Source organism: Mustela putorius, unplaced genomic scaffold, assembly GCF_011764305.1.
Source record: "Mustela putorius furo isolate JIRA1106 unplaced genomic scaffold, ASM1176430v1.1 tig00000430_pilon_pilon_pilon, whole genome shotgun sequence".
In the NCBI taxonomy this organism is placed as follows: Eukaryota; Metazoa; Chordata; class Mammalia; order Carnivora; family Mustelidae; genus Mustela; species Mustela putorius.
The window spans coordinates 7,685,935-7,704,757 of record NW_025421377.1 but is presented as its reverse complement, the minus strand read 5'-3'; the positions used below and the strand labels follow the sequence as shown (position 1 = coordinate 7,704,757).

At 45.2% G+C, this 18,823-nt stretch overlaps 1 protein-coding gene and 1 long non-coding RNA gene across 2 annotated transcripts in view; both read right to left on the bottom strand.

Annotated features, from left to right (window-relative positions):
* The window catches only part of TMEM165 (transmembrane protein 165), a 31,901-nt gene extending 30,488 nt beyond the window's left edge, over positions 1 to 1,413 (bottom strand). The window contains exon 1 of the mRNA XM_004775504.3: positions 943 to 1,413. Coding sequence (XP_004775561.1) covers positions 943 to 1,149 — 207 coding nt within the window. The 5' untranslated portion in view covers positions 1,150 to 1,413. The remainder of the gene's footprint in view (positions 1 to 942) is intronic.
* A 5,069-nt stretch (positions 1,414 to 6,482) lies between these two features.
* Positions 6,483 to 16,660, bottom strand: LOC123392032. Its single transcript, XR_006606710.1, has 2 exons — positions 12,612 to 16,660; positions 6,483 to 6,822 (listed from the first exon to the last, which is right to left on the bottom strand). It is a non-coding gene; the product is annotated as an uncharacterized LOC123392032 (long non-coding RNA).
* Positions 16,661 to 18,823: the final 2,163 nt, after the last annotated feature.

Here is an 18,823-nt window from a genome sequence, read left to right as displayed (position 1 = left end):
CCAAATCAGGAAGAAATCTCAACATCCGGCAGAAGAGGATGGACTGAAGTCAGTATGCGGGGGCAACTCCCTGAGGGTTTCTGAGCAGTAGGAGAGTTTCAGAAAGATGCGTTAGGCGGCGTCTGGCTAAATGCAGCCTGCCTGGGCGGAGGGGGAGAGGCGGAACCGCAAACCTCCCCCACGAGAAGAGACCCCAGAGGCCTCAATTCAGGAGTCCTAACTGGAAATGGGGAGAAAGCTTTCTGGCTACAGGGAAGGCATTTAAAAATGCCGCCGAGGGTCTGCATACAAGCGACTCAGTGATTCTAGTAACGTAAATTAAGACGTTACTAAGACCAAAGGGCCGGGTTCCGGCATAGTCGGGAATTTAGGTTTTGCCATCCCACACCGCCGCAGCACTCTGACTGGCTATTCCTCTGCATTCCCGAGGGCTACCTGCTGCAAGCCAGAGCACGTTTTTAAAAAGGTGAGAGTCACGCTCCATAATCCACATACACTGGGCAAAACACACAGGTCGTGCAAAGCTGAATCCGGGGAAGCGTCTGGGATGAGCGGCTTCAACACCGAAACGTCCGATCCCGTTATCCTCAGGGAACACGAAAAGCTTCCCATCGTCCTCGGTTAAAAACTTCCTACCCGGGACGGGTATCTGCCGCGGGTCATCAAGAAGCCCATCCCTCGGCCGCAGCATCCCGGCGCCTCCGGGCGGGAAGCTTCCCGCGGACGCCGGGCTGGGCGCTCCCTTCCCCTCCCCCATAAAGAGCCGGGCGAGGCCGGGCCCGACCCGGGAAGAAGCGCCCTCCACCGTCTCCACCCGCAAGGAGCGGCGGCGGGCTCCCCTCCCCCTCGCCGGCCGCCGGGGCCGAGCAGGGCGCTGCCCGCGGCCGCGAGCCTGGTACCCAGCGCACCGGCTCCGCAGCCGGCCCGGCCCGTCCTGCTCACCTCGGCCCGGGCTGGCTCGGGGCCCTGCACGGCCGCGGGCTGCGGCTGCAGCTGCTGGGCAGGCGCCGGCGGCTCCTTGTTCCGGTGGCTAAGGTCTTCGTCGGGGACGGCGCGGACGCCGGTCGGGGCCCACGGCAGCGCGAAGAGCAGGAGCAGAAGCAGCTGGGGCGCCGATGCGCGGCCACTCCCCCGGGCCGCCGCCGCCATCCCGCCGGCCCAGACGGCCACGCACGGGCGCCGCAGGAGGAAGTGCCGGCGACGGGAAACGTCGACCCCAAGCGCCCCCGCCGTGCGTCCCTCACGCGTCGCCGCCACCGCTCAGTGAGAAACCGACACCATGCGGGAAGTGGCAAGGACGCGCGAGAAGCTCAGGGCAGGCCGGCGTCCGCAGCGACCGCCTCGGTCCTCCCCCTCTCCCGCGGCGGCCACAGGACTCAGCCAACTGTCTCGCGGCGGCCCAGCCCAATTCCTCGGGGCCCCGCCCCTGCCCGTGACAGCCTCCCATTGGCCCGGCGTCCTCCTCGGCGTCGTGACGTCCGCGGGCAGGTTGAGGTGCGGCTCGCGCCCTCCTCCCATTGGACCCAGCGCTCCGGGGAGGTGCCCGGCCGCGTGACGTTCCTCGCCTCGCATCCCTCTCGCGCTCCGCGCGTATCCTTCCTCCCAGGTGTCTGCCCGGCGACCCGGGACCGCCCGGCCGGTTGCTTCTGCTCCCGCCCGAGTTTTCGGCCCTAATATCCGGGCCGGCCCACGCTTCCCTTAGCCCGTCCTAGGTGTTGAATTAGTTGGAGCGCTGTGGTTACGTGGCGCTCGCTGTGGGGACCGCCACACCTAGCCCGATGCCGCGCTCTATTCTCGGTGCCGCCTTGAACGTGCGGCCATCTATGGAGGGTGGTGTTGGAGAGTCAAATGCGATTTAAAACAAATCTCTGAAATGGGACTTCGGAAATTAGAGGCGAAAATCCTCAAGACTCGTTTTTGATATTTGTTTGCCTGTAATTATCCCCAGACCAGAAACATTTAAAGCCTTTATTTTGGATTTTTTTTTTTTAATTCCGCCCCTATCTTAGACTGGTCTCCTAACATGTTTGGCTTTTGAAATTAGGTGTTTGGGTGGCTCAGTGTCAGCAACCAACTCTTGATTGTGTCTCAGGTCATGATCCTGGGGGCCTGGGATCCCAGCCCCAAGCTTGGTGGCGCTCCAAGCTGCTTAAGATTCTCTCCTTCTTTCTTTGCCCCAGTCCTACCCTCTCAACCTGCCTTCCCTCTCTATAAATAACAACAACAACAACAAAAAGATACTGAGTGTCTGGGATTTTTGGCAGACAAGAGTAGAAAACAGGAAAAGACAGTTGTTGGTTGGGCTTGAAAGTATTTGTACATCTTATACAAAAAAAGTTGAGCTATTTAGTTATCAGAAATTTGACTAAGACGGGGCGCCTGGGTGGCTCAGTGGGTTAAGCCGCTGCCTTCGGCTCAGGTCATAATCTCAGTGTCCTGGGATCGAGTCCCGCATCGGGCTCTCTGCTCAGCAGGGAGCCTGCTTCCTTCTCTCTCTCTCTCTGCCTGCCTCCCAGTGTACTTGTGATTTCTCTCTGTCAAATAAATAAATAAAATCTTTAAAAAAAAAAAAAAAAAAGAAATTTGACTAAGAGAGTGCTGTGTCAAGCAAAAGTCTAAATACTTAACATAAATATACATACATTAAGCCTGTACTTTGTAAAGAGCCATGGAAGTTACCTATTAAATACTAGAACAAGAAATGAATCCACAAAAACAACATGGCAAAGTGGGCAAACTTACTTTGAGTTCACCGAAGATATCACCTTAGGTAGTCAGGCAATAAAGCTTCTGTGCGTGCTGTTCTGTGATTAACTTCCTCTGTTTTACCACTGTCAACTCCTACTCATTCTTTGAAAACCTGTTCAGGCCGACCTCTAAGAAGTCTTCCTCCAACACCCCTCCTTACAGAATTCGTTACCCCTGGCTCATACACACTTCTCTTGGTGTGTTAGTAACCAGGGTGCCTCCTACACAGTGTGGGGTACAGATGTTGTGCCTTTCAATTCATCCCTAAAGTGCAAATACTCAACCCCTCACAGACCAGTCATAGATATCCCAGAAGTCCAACTGCCCTACTCCCAATGCCCTCTCCTTTATGCATACAGGATTTTCTTTTTCTTTTCTTTTTTTTAAAGATTTTATTTATTTATTTGACAGAGATCACAAGCAGGCAGAGAGGGAGAGAGGAGGAAGCAGGCTCCCTACTGAGCAGAGAGCCTGCTGCAGGGCTTGATCCCAGGACCCTGAGATCTTGACCTGAGCTGAAGGCAGAGGCTTTAACCCACTGAGCCACCCAGGCACCCTGGTCTTTTTCCTTTTTTTGAAAAGATTTTATTTCTTTGTCAGAGGAAAAGAATACAAGCAGGCAGAGCAGTAGGCAGAGGGAGAGGGAGAAGAAGAAGCAGGATTCCCATGTAGCAGGGAGCCGGATGTGGGGCTCAATCCCAGGACCCTGGGATCATGATCTGAGCAGAAGGCAGCTGCTTAAGCGACTGAACCACTCAGGAGCCCACATGCCTACAGCATTTTCTGTGCTTCAGAGGTACCTGAAAGGGAGTCTGAGCCAGAAGGGTAAATGTGGCAAAACTGGCCATGTGTCCCTGATTCCTGGAAGGCACTTGGCTTATTTTCTGGGGTGGGCCACCCACACTCCAGAACTCTCTAACAGGAAGCGCGCCTGGCCCAATTCCCAGTGAGCTGAGGCAGTGAGGATGAATGGATGACAGCTACAAGGAGCCGAGGCCTAGCGCTGCGTGTGAGGTGGCTCCGGGGTGAGGCAGCAAAGCTGTTTACAGAAGTAAAGCAAAGTAAACAGGCAACGCCTTGTCGCCATGGGGAACCTTTCCAGTAGGGTCAGTGCCGTGTCAGAATCTGAGCCCGTGCAGCCTGTCCCAGTCTCACCTTGATCCCATGGACTTTAGGCTTTGCCAGCTTAGGCCCCAGGTGTCAGATTTTCAAAGTAATGAATTCTTTGCCCGATCTGAGGCACTAATCAGAACCCTGGCTCCCTTACTCTGAGGATTTTCGTCATCATTCTAATAACCTTACCACTGACTACCTCCCTTAAGAAAAAAAAAAGTCTAAAAGCATAGATTTCCTGATACATTTCGTGGCAAACACTGAGCTACTTACTTGACCCCCTATCCAAGAAGGATGTGAGAGACTTGACAATTTCACGATGGTTTTTTTGGTTTGGGTTGGTTTTTGTCCAGCCTATATGGATGGAGTCTCACCACAGTCTCACTGACAGGCATCCTTCTGGTGAAGAAACCTCACCATATACGTGTAACACTGTCTTTTAATGCTTTTTGATTCCTACCTCCTTACTGAGTCTTGAGCTTTTAGATGGTAAGATCGTGTCTTCTATGTTCCCTAGCACCTAGCAGATTTCCCAACATGGGAGTATTGGTAGCCATCATTACAGTAATAATAGTAGTAATAAGTCACTATTGAGTGCTTATTCTGACCCAGGCAGGGCACTGAATATGTCACATCAATGACCTTACAAGGTAGGTACCAGTATCCTCATATTTACAAGTGAGAAATCTGAGACTTAGGTCAAGAAACTTTCCCAAAATTAACAGCTAATAAGTAGCAGAATTGTACTAGATGCCTCTTTGTTGAATTTAATTGTGCCCTACTTACTGACCGAAATATATAAAACCAGCCCAATTAATGGAAAACATTTCCACTATCCATTAGAGGAAAATGCCTCTCCCCACTCCAAGTTCCCATGGGGAGGACTGTTTCCTGGCTCTCTCAGAGATGTAACCATTTTATCACTGATGTTATAAAGTAAATTTGGCCAGAGTAAGCTAGAATACTGGGCTTAGCTCTACCACCTTTTTCTTCTCAGGAGGTACAGCCCACAGGGTGAATTAATCTCTCTGAGCCCCGTACTGCCGGAATTCTGGAATTCGGTATTAGCCCAGCACACCTGGCTACCAGACTTAAAGTCCTTCCTTCCAACCTAACCACCTATCTCACTCTTAGTTTCCCTCCTCAACTTTTCAGAAGTAATGAAGAGGCAAGCTGTTTCCTGGGCTCCCTTAGAGAGCTTTTCTGCACTCCCAAATCACCAAGGGGTGGATGAAAGCTTTTTACTTTAAACAGTCCAGAGAGTAAAGGCTGGTAAGAGAAGCCAGAACAAGTAGTAATGAGAAAGAAGCAGAAACCAGAAACTTCATGCTAAGAGTCAGCTGCGCAGGTCACTCAAAATTAAAGAGAAGGCGCTTGGCAAATTGATGTGTAGGTAAATGACAAATAGCAATTTACAACTTGCTTGACCTCCTCGACTCCTGACGCACTTCCAGTATGTGAACTGAAGCATACTGCTACCCGCGGGCACTCCAAACCCCTCCGATAACAGGGATCTGGGCCTTGTAGGGGACCTTTGCTGGCCCAGAGGAAAGAGGGATGCCCTTCTAGGCCCATTCTCAGACTTTTCCGAGATTTCTGCAAACAGGCTGACAATTGAGGAAGACTGCCGATGACCCTCTTTACTTCCACTTCTCGAACTATCTGCTTGCTGTCTGCATCTGGGTGTTTCATGGGCATTTCAAACAAAGTACGAGCAAAACAGGTCTTTTGATTGCCCCCTAGAAACCTGTTCCTTTCCTAGTCTTCCCATCTCAGTAAACCAGCCCCCACCCCCCCCCACCCCCTTTAGAGTCCGCTAATTTCCTCCAGCCCACATCCGATCCATCAGCAAGTTCTGTTGTCTCTGGCTCGAAAGTAGATCCTGAGTCTGTTCACCTCCTTCTAGCTCCTAGTCCGACGTAACCACCTTGGCCAAAGCGGGTGTTAATTCTCACCCCGACTCTGAAAAGAGACTTCTAAAGTAACAGCCTCCCTGCTTCCACTCTTGCCAATCTGTAATCTAACCAGCAGTCTGGTGTGCTTTCACATTGAAAATAAGTCATTTCATTTCCCTGCTTTACATTATCTAATGGCTTCTATTATCTAATTATCTAATGCCCTTAGAATAAAGTCCAAGGTCCCTCTCTCTGAATTAAAGTTCTGTGTTCTAACCCCTGCCTTCTGTGTGACTTCATCCCTTGGCTTTCTCTACCTCATGTGCCGTGTCCAACCAAGCCTGTTTTCACCTCAAGACCTTTGTCCAGTACTTGTTGTTACTCTCCTTGGCTCACTCTTTCTTCAGATCTTCTGATCATGTAGGGTAAATACCACTTCCTCAAGGGAGACCTTCCTGCCCATCCTTCTGAAGTGGGTTTACCCCTCCCTCCCCTCCCCCTACTCACTCTGTCTCTCCTGCTCCTCCTCCTCCTCCTTCTTTTTAGCTTTTTCATAGTACTTATCACTCTCTGGACTTGTCCTGATTTTATGACCATTTACTCATTATATTTATTATCTGTATTCCTCAACCAAAACATAAACTCCATCAGGACCGGAGTCCTACCTGTTTTGCTCACTGTATCCCCAAGGTCTAAAATAGTGCCAGGCCACAGAACACTCTCTGATATGAGTAAAACATTAATTTAATGAAATTGTGAGAGTGAAAAGATGAAGACAGATCTAGACATAGACACAGTCTGGCTCAAAAGCACAGATTTCTGATTTTGTCATACGTTCATGCTTGAAGGTCAGTCTCATTCTGCACTCAGACATCCACCCAAATGGCCTGAGCAGCTCTGAAGGGTCTTCTGTGCCTTCTTTGTCTTTGGCCTAGTTCTGAGCGACAGAGTTCATCCTACTTTCTGTTTATATCCCGGTGTCCTCAAGTTCATTCAAGGGTGGTGGAGTGCCTCAGTTCCACCAGAAACATCTTCCTTTGTGGACTCCACCAATTCGAGAACGTTCCTGTGGAAAATGATGCAAAATTTTTATGCAAAATTTCCTGGCTTTTGAATTAGGATTATACTCCACTAAATATAAGAGAAAATCCAAAACAGCATCTAGGGTAAATTAGATTGGAATGTTTTTCTCTTGCAAGAGGCAGTTGAGAACTAATTCAGGAGCTCCACGGTGATGAGTGATCTGGGCTCTTCCCAGCTTTCTGCTCTATCCTGCCTAGGCTGCTGCGTCTTTACCTCCAGGTCCTAGCAGCCTGTTTCAGGAAGCAGGATGGAGGATTGGCTGGAGAAAGAAGAGGACACAAGTGTCTTTTAAGGAACTGCCAGAAAGCACATCTGTTTATATCTGGGCGAGAACCTAGCCCCATGGCCACAGTTATTGCAATGGAAGTTGGGAAATAAAACAAATGTGTGTGTGTGTGTGTGTACATAGAGAGAGAAATAAATTAATTTTAAAACTTTGGCTCAAGTGATTAGGGGCTAGTGAGGCTGAAATGCTTTGGTCAGGCCAGTAGGTGGAAACTCGGCAATATTTTTTTATTACAGTTCTGGGGCAGAATTCCTTCTTCAGGTAACCTCATATTTTTCTCTCAACCCACCTACATCCTTGAGGGAAATCTCCTTCACTTAAAATGATCACAACATCTGTTGGGGTGCCTGGCTGGCTCAGTCGGTGGGGCACATGACCCCTGATCTTCAAGGTATGAGTTCAAGCGCCATATTGGTATGGAGATTACTTAGAAGATATATTTTTTTAAATGACTGTAGGGGCTCCTGGGTGGCTCAGTTCGCTAAGCGTCTGCCTTCGGCTCAAGTCATGATCCCAGGGTCCTGGGACTGAGTCCCACGTTGGGCTCCTTGCTCAGCAGGAAGTCTGCTTCTCCCTCTCCTCCTCGTGCTCTCTCTCAAACAAATAAATAAAATTTAAAAAATAAAAAGTGATTGTAGATGTTAATCACATCTATAAAATATCTTCACAGACACATCTAGACTAGGTTTTGAACAAATAATTAAGCACCATACCCTAGCTAAGCTGACACATAATATTAACTATTACAGTCACTAATTCAAATTCAAAAAAAAAAAACAAAAAACAAAAAACTACCTATCTGTGCATTGGGTTTGGCTGGCAGCCTGCCAGTTTGTTATCCTTCCTCCACATGCTGGAGCAGGAAGCTTGGTCCTTTATAGACCTACAGTATGGAAGTACCCGAGCCAGACACCCTCCATAGAACCGGAACCACACCCATGTGGTAACAAAAAGCCTGCAGGGAACGTCCCAAAGCCCCACCCTTCCTGGGAGATTTTACCGAAACGGATAGCTGGTCTCGTGTGTGTGTGTGTGTGTGTGTGTGTGTGTGTGTGTGTACACACACACATCACTGTGTTGTTTCCTCTCTGACCCCTTTCTAACTTATTACATTACTTTTACTATAAAATCCTGGTTTCTGGCACTCAGTAGCCCTTTAGAGAGGCCCAGGAGAGAGAGGTGGGTAGGAAGTTAGGGAGCCCGGGCTAATAAATGTCCCATGGCTTTTCGGTCTTTAATCGCTGCCACTCACCCAGGAAGGCCACTCTTGTCCACACACTCCTCAGACAGCTCTTCCTCCCTTGTTTTTGTCTTTCAAAGTTAACTTTGATAGAGTCAGCCTTGAAAACGGAGGCATGATGCAAAAAACTTGTAAGATACATATAAGTATATAAAATGTATCTTATAAGATATATCTATATCTCATAAACCTGTTTGTATTACGCATGTTCACTTTCTGATTCTTGTATGTATTGCAATGTTCTTCCTGATTTTTAAACAGTGATGATACCTTTCACTGTGATTCTGTGCACACACGCACCTTTTCTCAGTCTATTTTAAGAAGACAAGCATTAGAAATGGGGCTAAAATGTGCCCATTAAAAGCACTGACGTACAAATCATACCACTTAAGAATCCATTATGTTATTAAAAGATAAGAAGATAGAAGTAAAATTGTTTTGGGTAAAAATGCATCTTTTCTATGTTTCATAATTCTTGCAATAAATGAATTTTATACAACAATTGTTGTACAAAAATTAAAACAATTATAATTATAATAAGTGGATCTTTTTTAGCTTTATGAGACGCAAATTTGATTTATCTGGTGTAAGTTCTATTCCCTGTTGTTTCACTCTCAAATGTTAGTCCTCTCTATTGTGATTTTGTTTCTCAGGCAGTTACTAGAAGGAGTCATTTCAGAAGAAACCAAGAGTAGAAGGGGGACCCATGCCATGGTGACCATTTCTCAGATCTTTGGAAAAATAGCTTTCTCTAGTCAGAAATCAGAGAATGCTGATAGAAGGGTAGTCAGACAGGCTTACTTTTAATAATGCACCTGAGTTTCACCCTCATTTGAAAGGAAGTTTACCCTTGATAAACTCATTCTTTTAGATGGCAGAAACCATAATTTTCATGAGTATGCCAACCCATTGGAGGAATTGTCCTAAATTGTTCTTTCATGACATCTGTTTTGGATCAAACAGAAACAGATTTTTCCTTATGCAGAAGTCTGCACTCCAGCTCACACTGTTACATTGTTTTACTCCTAACATAGATTACATGTCTACTAGCTGCTAAGTTTTGTATGGAACACATTAAGAACATGCATTTTCTTGCATTTCGTGATCTTCTCTACACTTTTTAAGCATTTGTAGCTGTGAACTGTCTTCAGGAATGGCTTACGACAAACACCTGTCATGCAGTCATGGGTGGCTACATACTTCGTTGGGCCCAGTGCAAAATGAAAATGTGGGACCTCTTTAAAAAGCAGGGAAAATGGAGCCTGGGTGGCTCAGTCAGTTAAGCGTCCCACTTTTGATATTTGGCTCAGGTCATGATCTCAGGGTCGTGCAATGAAGCCCTGGGTCGGGCTCTGCGCTGGGTGTGGAGCCTGCTTAAGGTTCTCTCCTCCCTCTGCCTCTCCCTCCTCACTCACTCACACTCTCTCTCTTTAAAAAAAAAAAAAAAAAAAAAAGCAAATGCGGGGGGAAAAGTGCACTTAATTGAAGGTACTAATGTGACACATGAATAACTACATGAATTTAAGAATTGTAAAATAATATGTAATAATATGCCATAATTATAACACAGTAAATAATAATAGCTCATTAATGTGATTATCTTGATTGACTATGAAATTCTTCTGGCTTACTAGTCTGCAAATTCACCAAGATGTATCCTGTCATTTTATTTTGCATTTTCCATAGATAAGAAATTCATTGCATGCAGTTTCTTTTTCAGTAGATATGACTGAAAGGAACATCAGTCACTCTTGGCAACTGCAAGATCTCAAGTAGATCATTTTCATTTTGGAAAAGATCTTTCTGTTGATGCAACTGCTAAGAATGTTTTATAGGCTGTGACAACACTAAGATAACTTTCTAATAAATTATTTTGAAATACACATTTTGGTACTTCGGAAGTGTTGATTCTTGTGGAACCGTTTCTCCCAACAGATTTAATTTCTCAATTAGTTTTATGTAAATCTGAATTTTATTGTAAGTATAAATTTAGACAATGGCATCTTTTTTTTTTTTTTTAAAGATTTTATTTAACAGACAAAGATCACAAACAGGCAGAGAGGCAGGCAGAGAGAGGAGAAAGCAGGCTCCCTGCAAAGCAGAGAGCCCAATGCGGGGCTCGATCCCAGGACCCTGGAATCATGACCTGAGCCTAAGGCAGAGGCTTTAACCCACTGAACCACCCAGGTACCCCTAGACAATGGCATCTTAATGTTTCCTGAAACTTGTGGAAGTCATGCAAGCAACTAATGTGGCTTCATGATTTGACTATAATTCAGAGGGTCTGTTTATGCAAGTGCAACAGGAAGAAAGGAGCGAGCTTTCTAACTGGGCCCATAACTTTTAATTAAATACTCTCTTCTTCATTAGGCAAATCAGGGTTCTGTTGCTCCATCAAGGAGCAGAAGAACTTGCCTTGAGGTCTTTATTGTTTCACTCACTATAAAAGAGTTTAGATTTTATGGTCATGAAGACAGACCTTGTCAAGCCATGAAAATGACAGGCAGTCCTGAGTATTGTAAGGCAATACAATGCTCAAGAGTAACTATGTCCTTGTGAACCTCTACTAACCAGTTTTAAAGTCTATCCATATCCCCAAATGCCTTTTCATCTTGATAAGTCTATACCCTATTAATGAATACAATTTATTAGCATGTATGCCCCAAATGGTATACTCAGGTGAGTATTCATTTCTGACATATTCTCATGTTATCAGGTGCTTCTGCACCTAAATCCCCATACCCCAATAAAGATGCAATCCAGTGGATGCAAGCAAAACTCATCTGAGTTAAAAGCTCATGTCCCCATCATGTAAATCAACAGTAAGAATAATAACATTTAATAACATGACAACCTGAAAAGTTGTCCTGAGAAGGGAAAAATATTAGAGCATATACTATCAATGAGTGTGGGTGGAGTAAACTGATTTGCTCTACACGTTCTGGAATTCTGGAAAAGTAAAACTTTTGAAGAATGAAAGAGAGAGTTTTATAAAAGACAAAAGTTGTATGATAAACTTAGAGGATACAAGATCACCAAAGATGTTACTGAGATCATGAACAAAATAGATTTAGATTAATTTATAAAGGTTAATACATTATTTAGAAATATCAGGAATTTTGAGGTCTCTTCCATCTCCAAGTTTCCGAGCTTGGTTTCATGGAAGGCACTATCCACTAACAAAGTTTACTCCCAGAATTTTAATCCCTGGAGTATGGAAGAGAAGAAAGGGAATCCATTCTTATTTCATTGCCCCTCACCAACTGCTGTGGTCCTGAATTGCATGATGGCTCTGAAATCTAAATTTTTTCCTGTGTCTTGAAAGCAAAATCATGGAAGGAGACTCGAATAGATAATTTTTTTTTTTAAATTTTTAATTTTTTTGAGGGTTTTTTTCCCATGGCAATTGCAAATTTGTTTTTTATTGATTTCCAAAATACTACCAAATATCCACCCTCACTTCCCCAAGCAGTTTCCTTATTAGCTTTATTTTTTTTTCCCCAATAGATAATTTTAGATGGGAAGGGAGAAAGATGAATTGGAAATGCAATTTGGCCACAATTAGGTGGGAATGAGAAGTGGAATACTGAACTAACATCCACCCTTTTCAATCATTAGCATGGGTCATATTTTGCACTGAAAATGACTTAATCTCACCATTTCATAAGCACAGAATTGGGGGCACCTGGCGATTTGGTCAGTGGAGCATGTGACTCTTGATCTCAGAGTTGTAAGTTTGAACCCCACGTTGGGTGCAGAGATTACTCAAAAATAATATCTTGAAAGAAACAATCTCAGGATTGAAGGAGTATTATGGAGGATCGATTAAGTGCTTTCCAACTTATTGAATTATACACTTCCCTGGCGTGGGTTTTTGTTTTTTTTTTAACCTCAAACATTTTATCTAAAACACTTGTCAAAAATTATGGTCATAGTTATAGCAGGCCACAGAGTAATAGGTCTAGAGGTCAAGAAGCAAAAAAAAAAAAAATCTCAAAGTGCCGATTTTTTTTTAAGTGTAGGAGAGGAACAAGAATGAAAGATACAGGCTTCATGTTGAAGAGTAAGCACTTTCCTCTTCACTAAACAGGCTTTAATCTTAATATTTTGAAGAATAAATGTATGTATTCCAATTTCCCATAAATGCTGCATTTCTTTTATAAAACCTGATAAATATATGAGGGTGGGATTGTAACAATATATGGATTCCTAAGCATTTCTTTTGACCAAACTTCATTGTATTTACCATAATTTTACCATAACTGTTACTGGCTTCTGGGTGGTATAAATGCACAATTGATGATTGTTTTTCATACATGTGAATAGAAACGATGCTCAGTGTTCATCAAGCAGGTATTATTGTAATTCTGCAACAAAGTAAAGGCAGGAGATTAGTATTATGCAGAAAACAGTGACAACAGAAGCATTCTCTAGATGAATATTTATTGAGTGTCTATTATGTACCAGACACTCTGCTGGGGCTGGGAATACATCTGCGAGCAAAACAAAACAAAACAGAAAATCCCCAAACAACATTTTAGTTTCCAATGAAGAGAGACAGACAATAAGATAATAAACATAAGTGAAAAAGCACATTAGAGAGATTTTTTTTAGAAGAGAGAGCATCCGTTAGCTCTTGGCCATTGAACAAACCACCGCAAAATGAAGTGGCTCAAAACAGTGTTTGTTAATGCTTCTAAGACCAAAGGGGGTTGGAAACGAGAGAGAGCTAGGCTGCAACTTTAAGTAAGAAGGTGACTTCACTGAGAAGGTGACTGTGGTAATTAGGCTCTTGGATGGTTCCCCTTATCCCCATCTCCTGGCCATGCTGCCTTTGTATAATCCCCTTCCTCTGGATGTGGACTGGAACTCGTGACTGCCTCCAACAAACGGGATTTGGCAAGAGCACCGGGATGTCCCTTCCAAGATCAGGCTACAAAGAGATGGTGTCTCCCGTCTTGCACACCCGTGCTTGCTCTCTCTGATGGGACTGGGTACTGTGCTGTGAGCTGCTCTGTGGTGAGACCTGCGTGGCGGGGAGCTGAGGGAGGCTCCTGGCCGTTAGGTCAGCAGCTCGCAGGGAGCTGAATCCTGCTGACAGCCAGGTGAGCAAGCTGGGAGGTGGGTCCTGCCCCAGGGGAGCTTACGGCTGAGATCTCAGCCCAGGTGCCACCTTGACTGCAGTAAATCCTTGGGATGGAGGCACCCCGCACAGTGGCTCCTGAAATCCTGAGGCCCAGAAACAGTCAGAGGTCTGCTGTTTGAAGCTGGAGTACTTGGTCACACAGCGATAGGATACAAATACAGTGACTCGAAGGATGTGAGGGAGTTAGCCGTGTGGCCGCTTTCTAGGGGACAACATTCCAGGCAGAGGGCACAGCCAGTGCCAAGGCCTACCAGAGGGGCAGGACTGACACGTGTAAGGACGGGCACGGAGGCCACAGCGTGGAGGCGTGGATGAGGGCACGAGGAGCTGAGAAAGAGAGGTGACTGACTGGGGGCCAGATCATGTGGGGGCTAGGAGGTTATCATAGGAACTTGGGCCTTTATCTGAAAAAAAGTGGGAGCCATTGCAAGGTCTCGAGAGAGTATGACATGATCTGAATCAGGCTTTTGAAGGATCACTCTGGCTTGTGTTGAAAGTCAGCCGGAAGGAATAAGGGAGAAAGCAGAGAGACCGATTAGGAGTCTGTTGTGGTAAATTAGGCAAGAAGTGATGGCAGCCCAGATCAAGATGGTAGTCAGGAGAGTTATGATAACAGGGATGGACTCTGGATGTGTTCTGAGGGTGGAACCGCAGACCGGCTGGTGGAGCGTGGAAGGACCGTCAGGGAAGACGCCATCATGTTGGTTTGAGAAAATAAAAAGTAGGTGGATCAGGTGTGGGGAATAGAAAATCAGAAACTAGCTCAATCATGTCAAAACTCGAGATATCTTATATATCAAGTAGAGATGCTAAATAAGCAATTGGGTATATGAGCCCAGAGGTCAGGAGTGGTGTTTAGGTCAGATGCCTAAACACAGGAGTTGTCAGCATATAAACAGCATTTAAGAGACCAGATGAGATCACCAACTACAGGGAGAGAAAGGGACCAGGAACTTCGAATCATCGCACTCCAAGCATTGGTAGGTTAGGAGAGTGGGAGCAGCCGGGGAGCTTGGACGAGAACCCAGGGGTGTTGTGTCTTGGAAATGATTAGAGCAAGTGACCAGCTGCTGCTGCTGTGTCAGGACAGATCCCGAGAAGCAACCACCAGGTTTAATGGGGTCCCTGGAGATCTTTCCATGAGAAGTTTCACTGGAGTCATGTGGTCTACAGAAAGCTCTCCTTTGCTGGAGTCATGCGATCTATGAAAGGGGGCTTAACAGTAGGAAGAGAACCAAAGCTAGTGAGAATATAACCAATCTTTCTAGTTTTGCTGCAAAAGAACTAAAACCAAAACCAGCACACAAAGCAACCAACCAAACCCCCAGGAATGGCTTTGTTATCTAGTGAGGGAAATGGAATTAGAAGGTTTTAGAAAGGTACCTGTCTGCTTCTAGAAATGTTGAGGAAAGGGCAAATGTGATGATTTAGCGGGAGGAAGAATGGCCAAGTATTTTCCTTGGGTAGAATCTGGTGCTCAAGAAGGGGGACCTAGCTTTAGGAAGAAATCCAGAGAGACAGTTTATAGTTTCAGGAGAAAATTGTGAGGACTTTGAAGTGAGCAAAAAATAGTATTGGTGTCCCTCCTAGCACACTTTTTGGGTTCTCTACCCCTAGTCTTTGAGCTATTTTACAACTCCTAGAAAATGGATAGGAATGCAAATAGTTTCCACAGACATACAAATGAATTTTGTCCGATGGAGGCACAATTGCTTTCCCTCCCCTGCTGAAGAGGCTAATTTTGAAACGATTGAGCAATTATTTTGCATCTATTACATTCACTTTGGCACGCCTTGGTACCCATATATGTGTCTTTTAGGAAGTCTTCTTTGAATTGTTTCTAACATTTACTGGTTCCTTCCTTAATGAGTAAAGTAAAATTGTTGGCACATGTTTATCTTATATTTGCATGAGGATCATGATTTTACGTTTCAAAAAAGTATCCTTCAATAATAGTAAGGAGGGAAAGTAGCATACGGAGGGACAGATGTCTTAGGTGGGTGGAGGAGGTGGTGGTAGCGTGGGGGGCGGTTCTCTTCCAGTAGCTTCATTTTCTTGGGGATAGAGATGTAACATAGTCAGCCGAGTGGGAGAGGGAATGGACTAGAGAATTTTCGTATGATTGCACCATGGAAGACCAGTTGAGGTTAGTAGTCATGAATTGGAAGTGGGCTGTCTGTGGACTGTTATTTCTCTAGCCACTGCTCAATTGTGTGGGCACATATACCCAGCAGGAGCGGAAATCTAACCAGGGTTGTGGCTTTGCTAAATCAGTAAGAAGAGGCAATGCCAAGAGGCAAGAGTTGAAGATAAATGTGAAGGAAGAATGATGGTGACTTCCTGGAATTTAAGTAGGGTAAGGCTATTAGAGAAGACTTATGGGTGAAGGACTATAAAAATGCCATGAGATCAACAGATCAAAGGTCCCAGTAGCGTGGCAAGACTGTTGGAATTGCAGTCCAAGAACAAAGAGCTGCAAAGGCAGGAGTTGGTAGTGAGAAAGTAAGCAAAATATTTTCTCTGTTTGGGGCTGGAATTCTGGCATCCAAACCGACATTCTACTGTTTGAGGGTCACTCACCTGCTGTCCACCAGATTCCCCCTTCTGTAAGTGGAAGCACAGATGTTTTGCATAGGCTGCTTAATTCTACCTTCTCCTAGTTTTATTCTTCTTTCTCAATGAGATGATTCCATGAAATCAAGTCTGTTTTGTTTTGTTTTTTTTTCCCCGAGTCAACAGAATCTGCAGACAGGCAGCACAATGAACCTGGTCTCTATGCTATGGAAGGTTGTGTGGTAGGAATACTGCACAAAGGACACCAGACACAAAGACTGAGTGGGGCTGAGCCCAGCCTGAGCTCTGCTCACTGGGCAGCTGTCCCATCACCAGTGGCCTTCTATGCCCACAAAAGGTCATGCTCTGCTACTATGGGGATGTTCTGAGTGATATCTTTTCTAATTCCCAGGAAGGTGTCCTATAGGCCAAGGAGTCCTGATAAAAACCACACACATCCTATGAAGTTTTACCAGAGGGCTAGACTCAGGAGGCAGGGTTGTCTTTCCGCTCAGAAATCCTTTGTGTTTTTTGCGTTTTTTTTTTTTAAGATTTTTTTTTTTTTCTTACTTGACAGAGAGAGAGATCACAAGTAGGCAGAGAGGCAGGCAGAGAGAGAGGGGGAAGCAGGCTCCCTGCTGAGCAGAGAGCCTGATGGGGGGCTCCATCCCAGGACCCCGGGATCATGACCTGAGCCGAAGGCAGAGGCTTTAACCCAATGAACCACCCAGGCGCCCCCCATCCCCGTGTTCTTTTATTGTCTACAGGCTTCAAGAGTTTAGTATCTTCTCCTCCCTCACCCCTTTCCTTCCAAAGATTTTATTTGACAGTGAGAGAGCACACACACAACCATGCGGGAGGGGCAGAGGGAGAGAGCAGGCAGGGAGACTCAATCCTAGGACCCCAAGATCATGACCTGAGCCAAAGGCAGATGCTCAACTGACTGAGCCTCCCAGGTGCCCCGAGAATCTTTTTCAAGGAAGAGACTCAACGCTAAATCTTCTTAATTCGGTGCATATAGTAGCTCTTTATAGTTCAGTTTTTACTTGAATAATTAAATTTGCTTTCTCTAAAATCAAAACCTGGCTTCCTACATCATTGGTATTTGGGAAACATGATGTGTGTTGCGTGAATTATTTGTGAATCACTGCCAGCTCCCCTGCTTCTTGTCCATTTATTCAAAAAAATCTTAGGTTAGGCTAATATATATAATTTATAAAACCAGTTAAGTGATTTTTCCCCTGATAAGCAATGTGAAGAGTGGGCAGAAATTGCTTTAGGGGCGCCTGGGTGGCTCAGTGGGTTAAAGCCTCTGCCTTTGGCTCAGGTCGTGATCTCAGGGTCCTGGGATTGAGCCCCGCATTGGGCTCTCTGCTCAGCGGGGAGCCTGCTTCCTCCTCTCTCTCTCTCTCTCTGCCTGCCCCTCTACTTACTTGTGATCTGTCTGTCAAATAAATAAATTAAATCTTAAAAAAATTGCTTTAGACAGGTGTAAAAAATTTCTACTTGCTCAGTTACTATTTTAAGATCTTCTTTCAAATATTGGTTCACTTTGAGGTGCATTACTCACGTCCTTGAATTCTCAGGTAGTTATACAAACATTTATAGTCTCCTTAATTTATTGAGTATCCTATAATCTAGCAATTATTATTATCTAGCAATAATCACTCATTATATTAAAAATGTAATCACTCATTATATTAAAATGTAACACAGGACACGCCGCTGTGGAGAAAAAGTGATCCACTCACTGATGGCAAATGTTAGTAAAGAGGATGAGCTACAGCTTGGAGACTTAAAAAAATAGCAAAGGCTATTTTCAGCACACTTTTACAGTCGGTAGTTGGTCCAGGGAATGCTGTAGAGAGGTAGTCGGTCACTTCCCCTTAGGAGCAACAGAATGACAGGTTGAGGCTTGGCGACGAGGGTGGCAGAAGCTCAAGGGCCTCCAGCCCCAGCCTATTTCTGGCTTCTCCACGCACGGGTTTGCCCACTCTCCCTGTTGGGGCGCAGAGAGCATTTTCACTACCACCCAGAACAATGCCGATTGTGATCTCCCAAGCACAGCACAATTCTCCGATGTTCTCCACAGTGAAGCTTTTGTCAAAGACCATGCGACTTTGTTCTGACCCCCTCTGAGGACATCACTACTTCCTCTTTAGCCTTCACCTGGAAACGGAGTGCTTGGCCAAGGATAGGAGAGGGAAAGTAAAAGACATGGAAGTGAGTGCGACAGACAGGAGGGGACAATAGGGGGTGGTGAGCTTGAGACAAGGACACTGGGGACTGGGAATGCCGTCTAATAGCCCCTGATAGGGTTCTTCACAGGGGAGCTCATCATTGCACTTAGAAGTACAATGAAATTCCAGAACATCATTCAAATCCCTAGACTAACCTGGGTCTGAAATGACATGCTAAAGCAAAATACAGTTTCCCCCCAAGGAGTTTGCTAGTAAAAAGCATTTGTGTCATTTGTGTGGAAATTAAGACCAAATTGCAATATGCTTTACATTTCCAGTGTGGAAAGTTTAGCTCTGAGTCCTGGTCCTGAGGATGGCGCACCCAAATGATAAATGAAACAAATAGGTCATCAGTTGGAAGAGACTGAGCAACTCACTGAGGTGGTATTTGATGGACGGGAGAGAAAAGGCTACAGCAGAATTATTTTTAGAACTTTAGAAGGTGCTTTCATGTGCTTATACCGCAAGTTTAGATTAAGAAGAATCTCAGTCTAGCAGCTTCCTTTTTACTACTCCAAG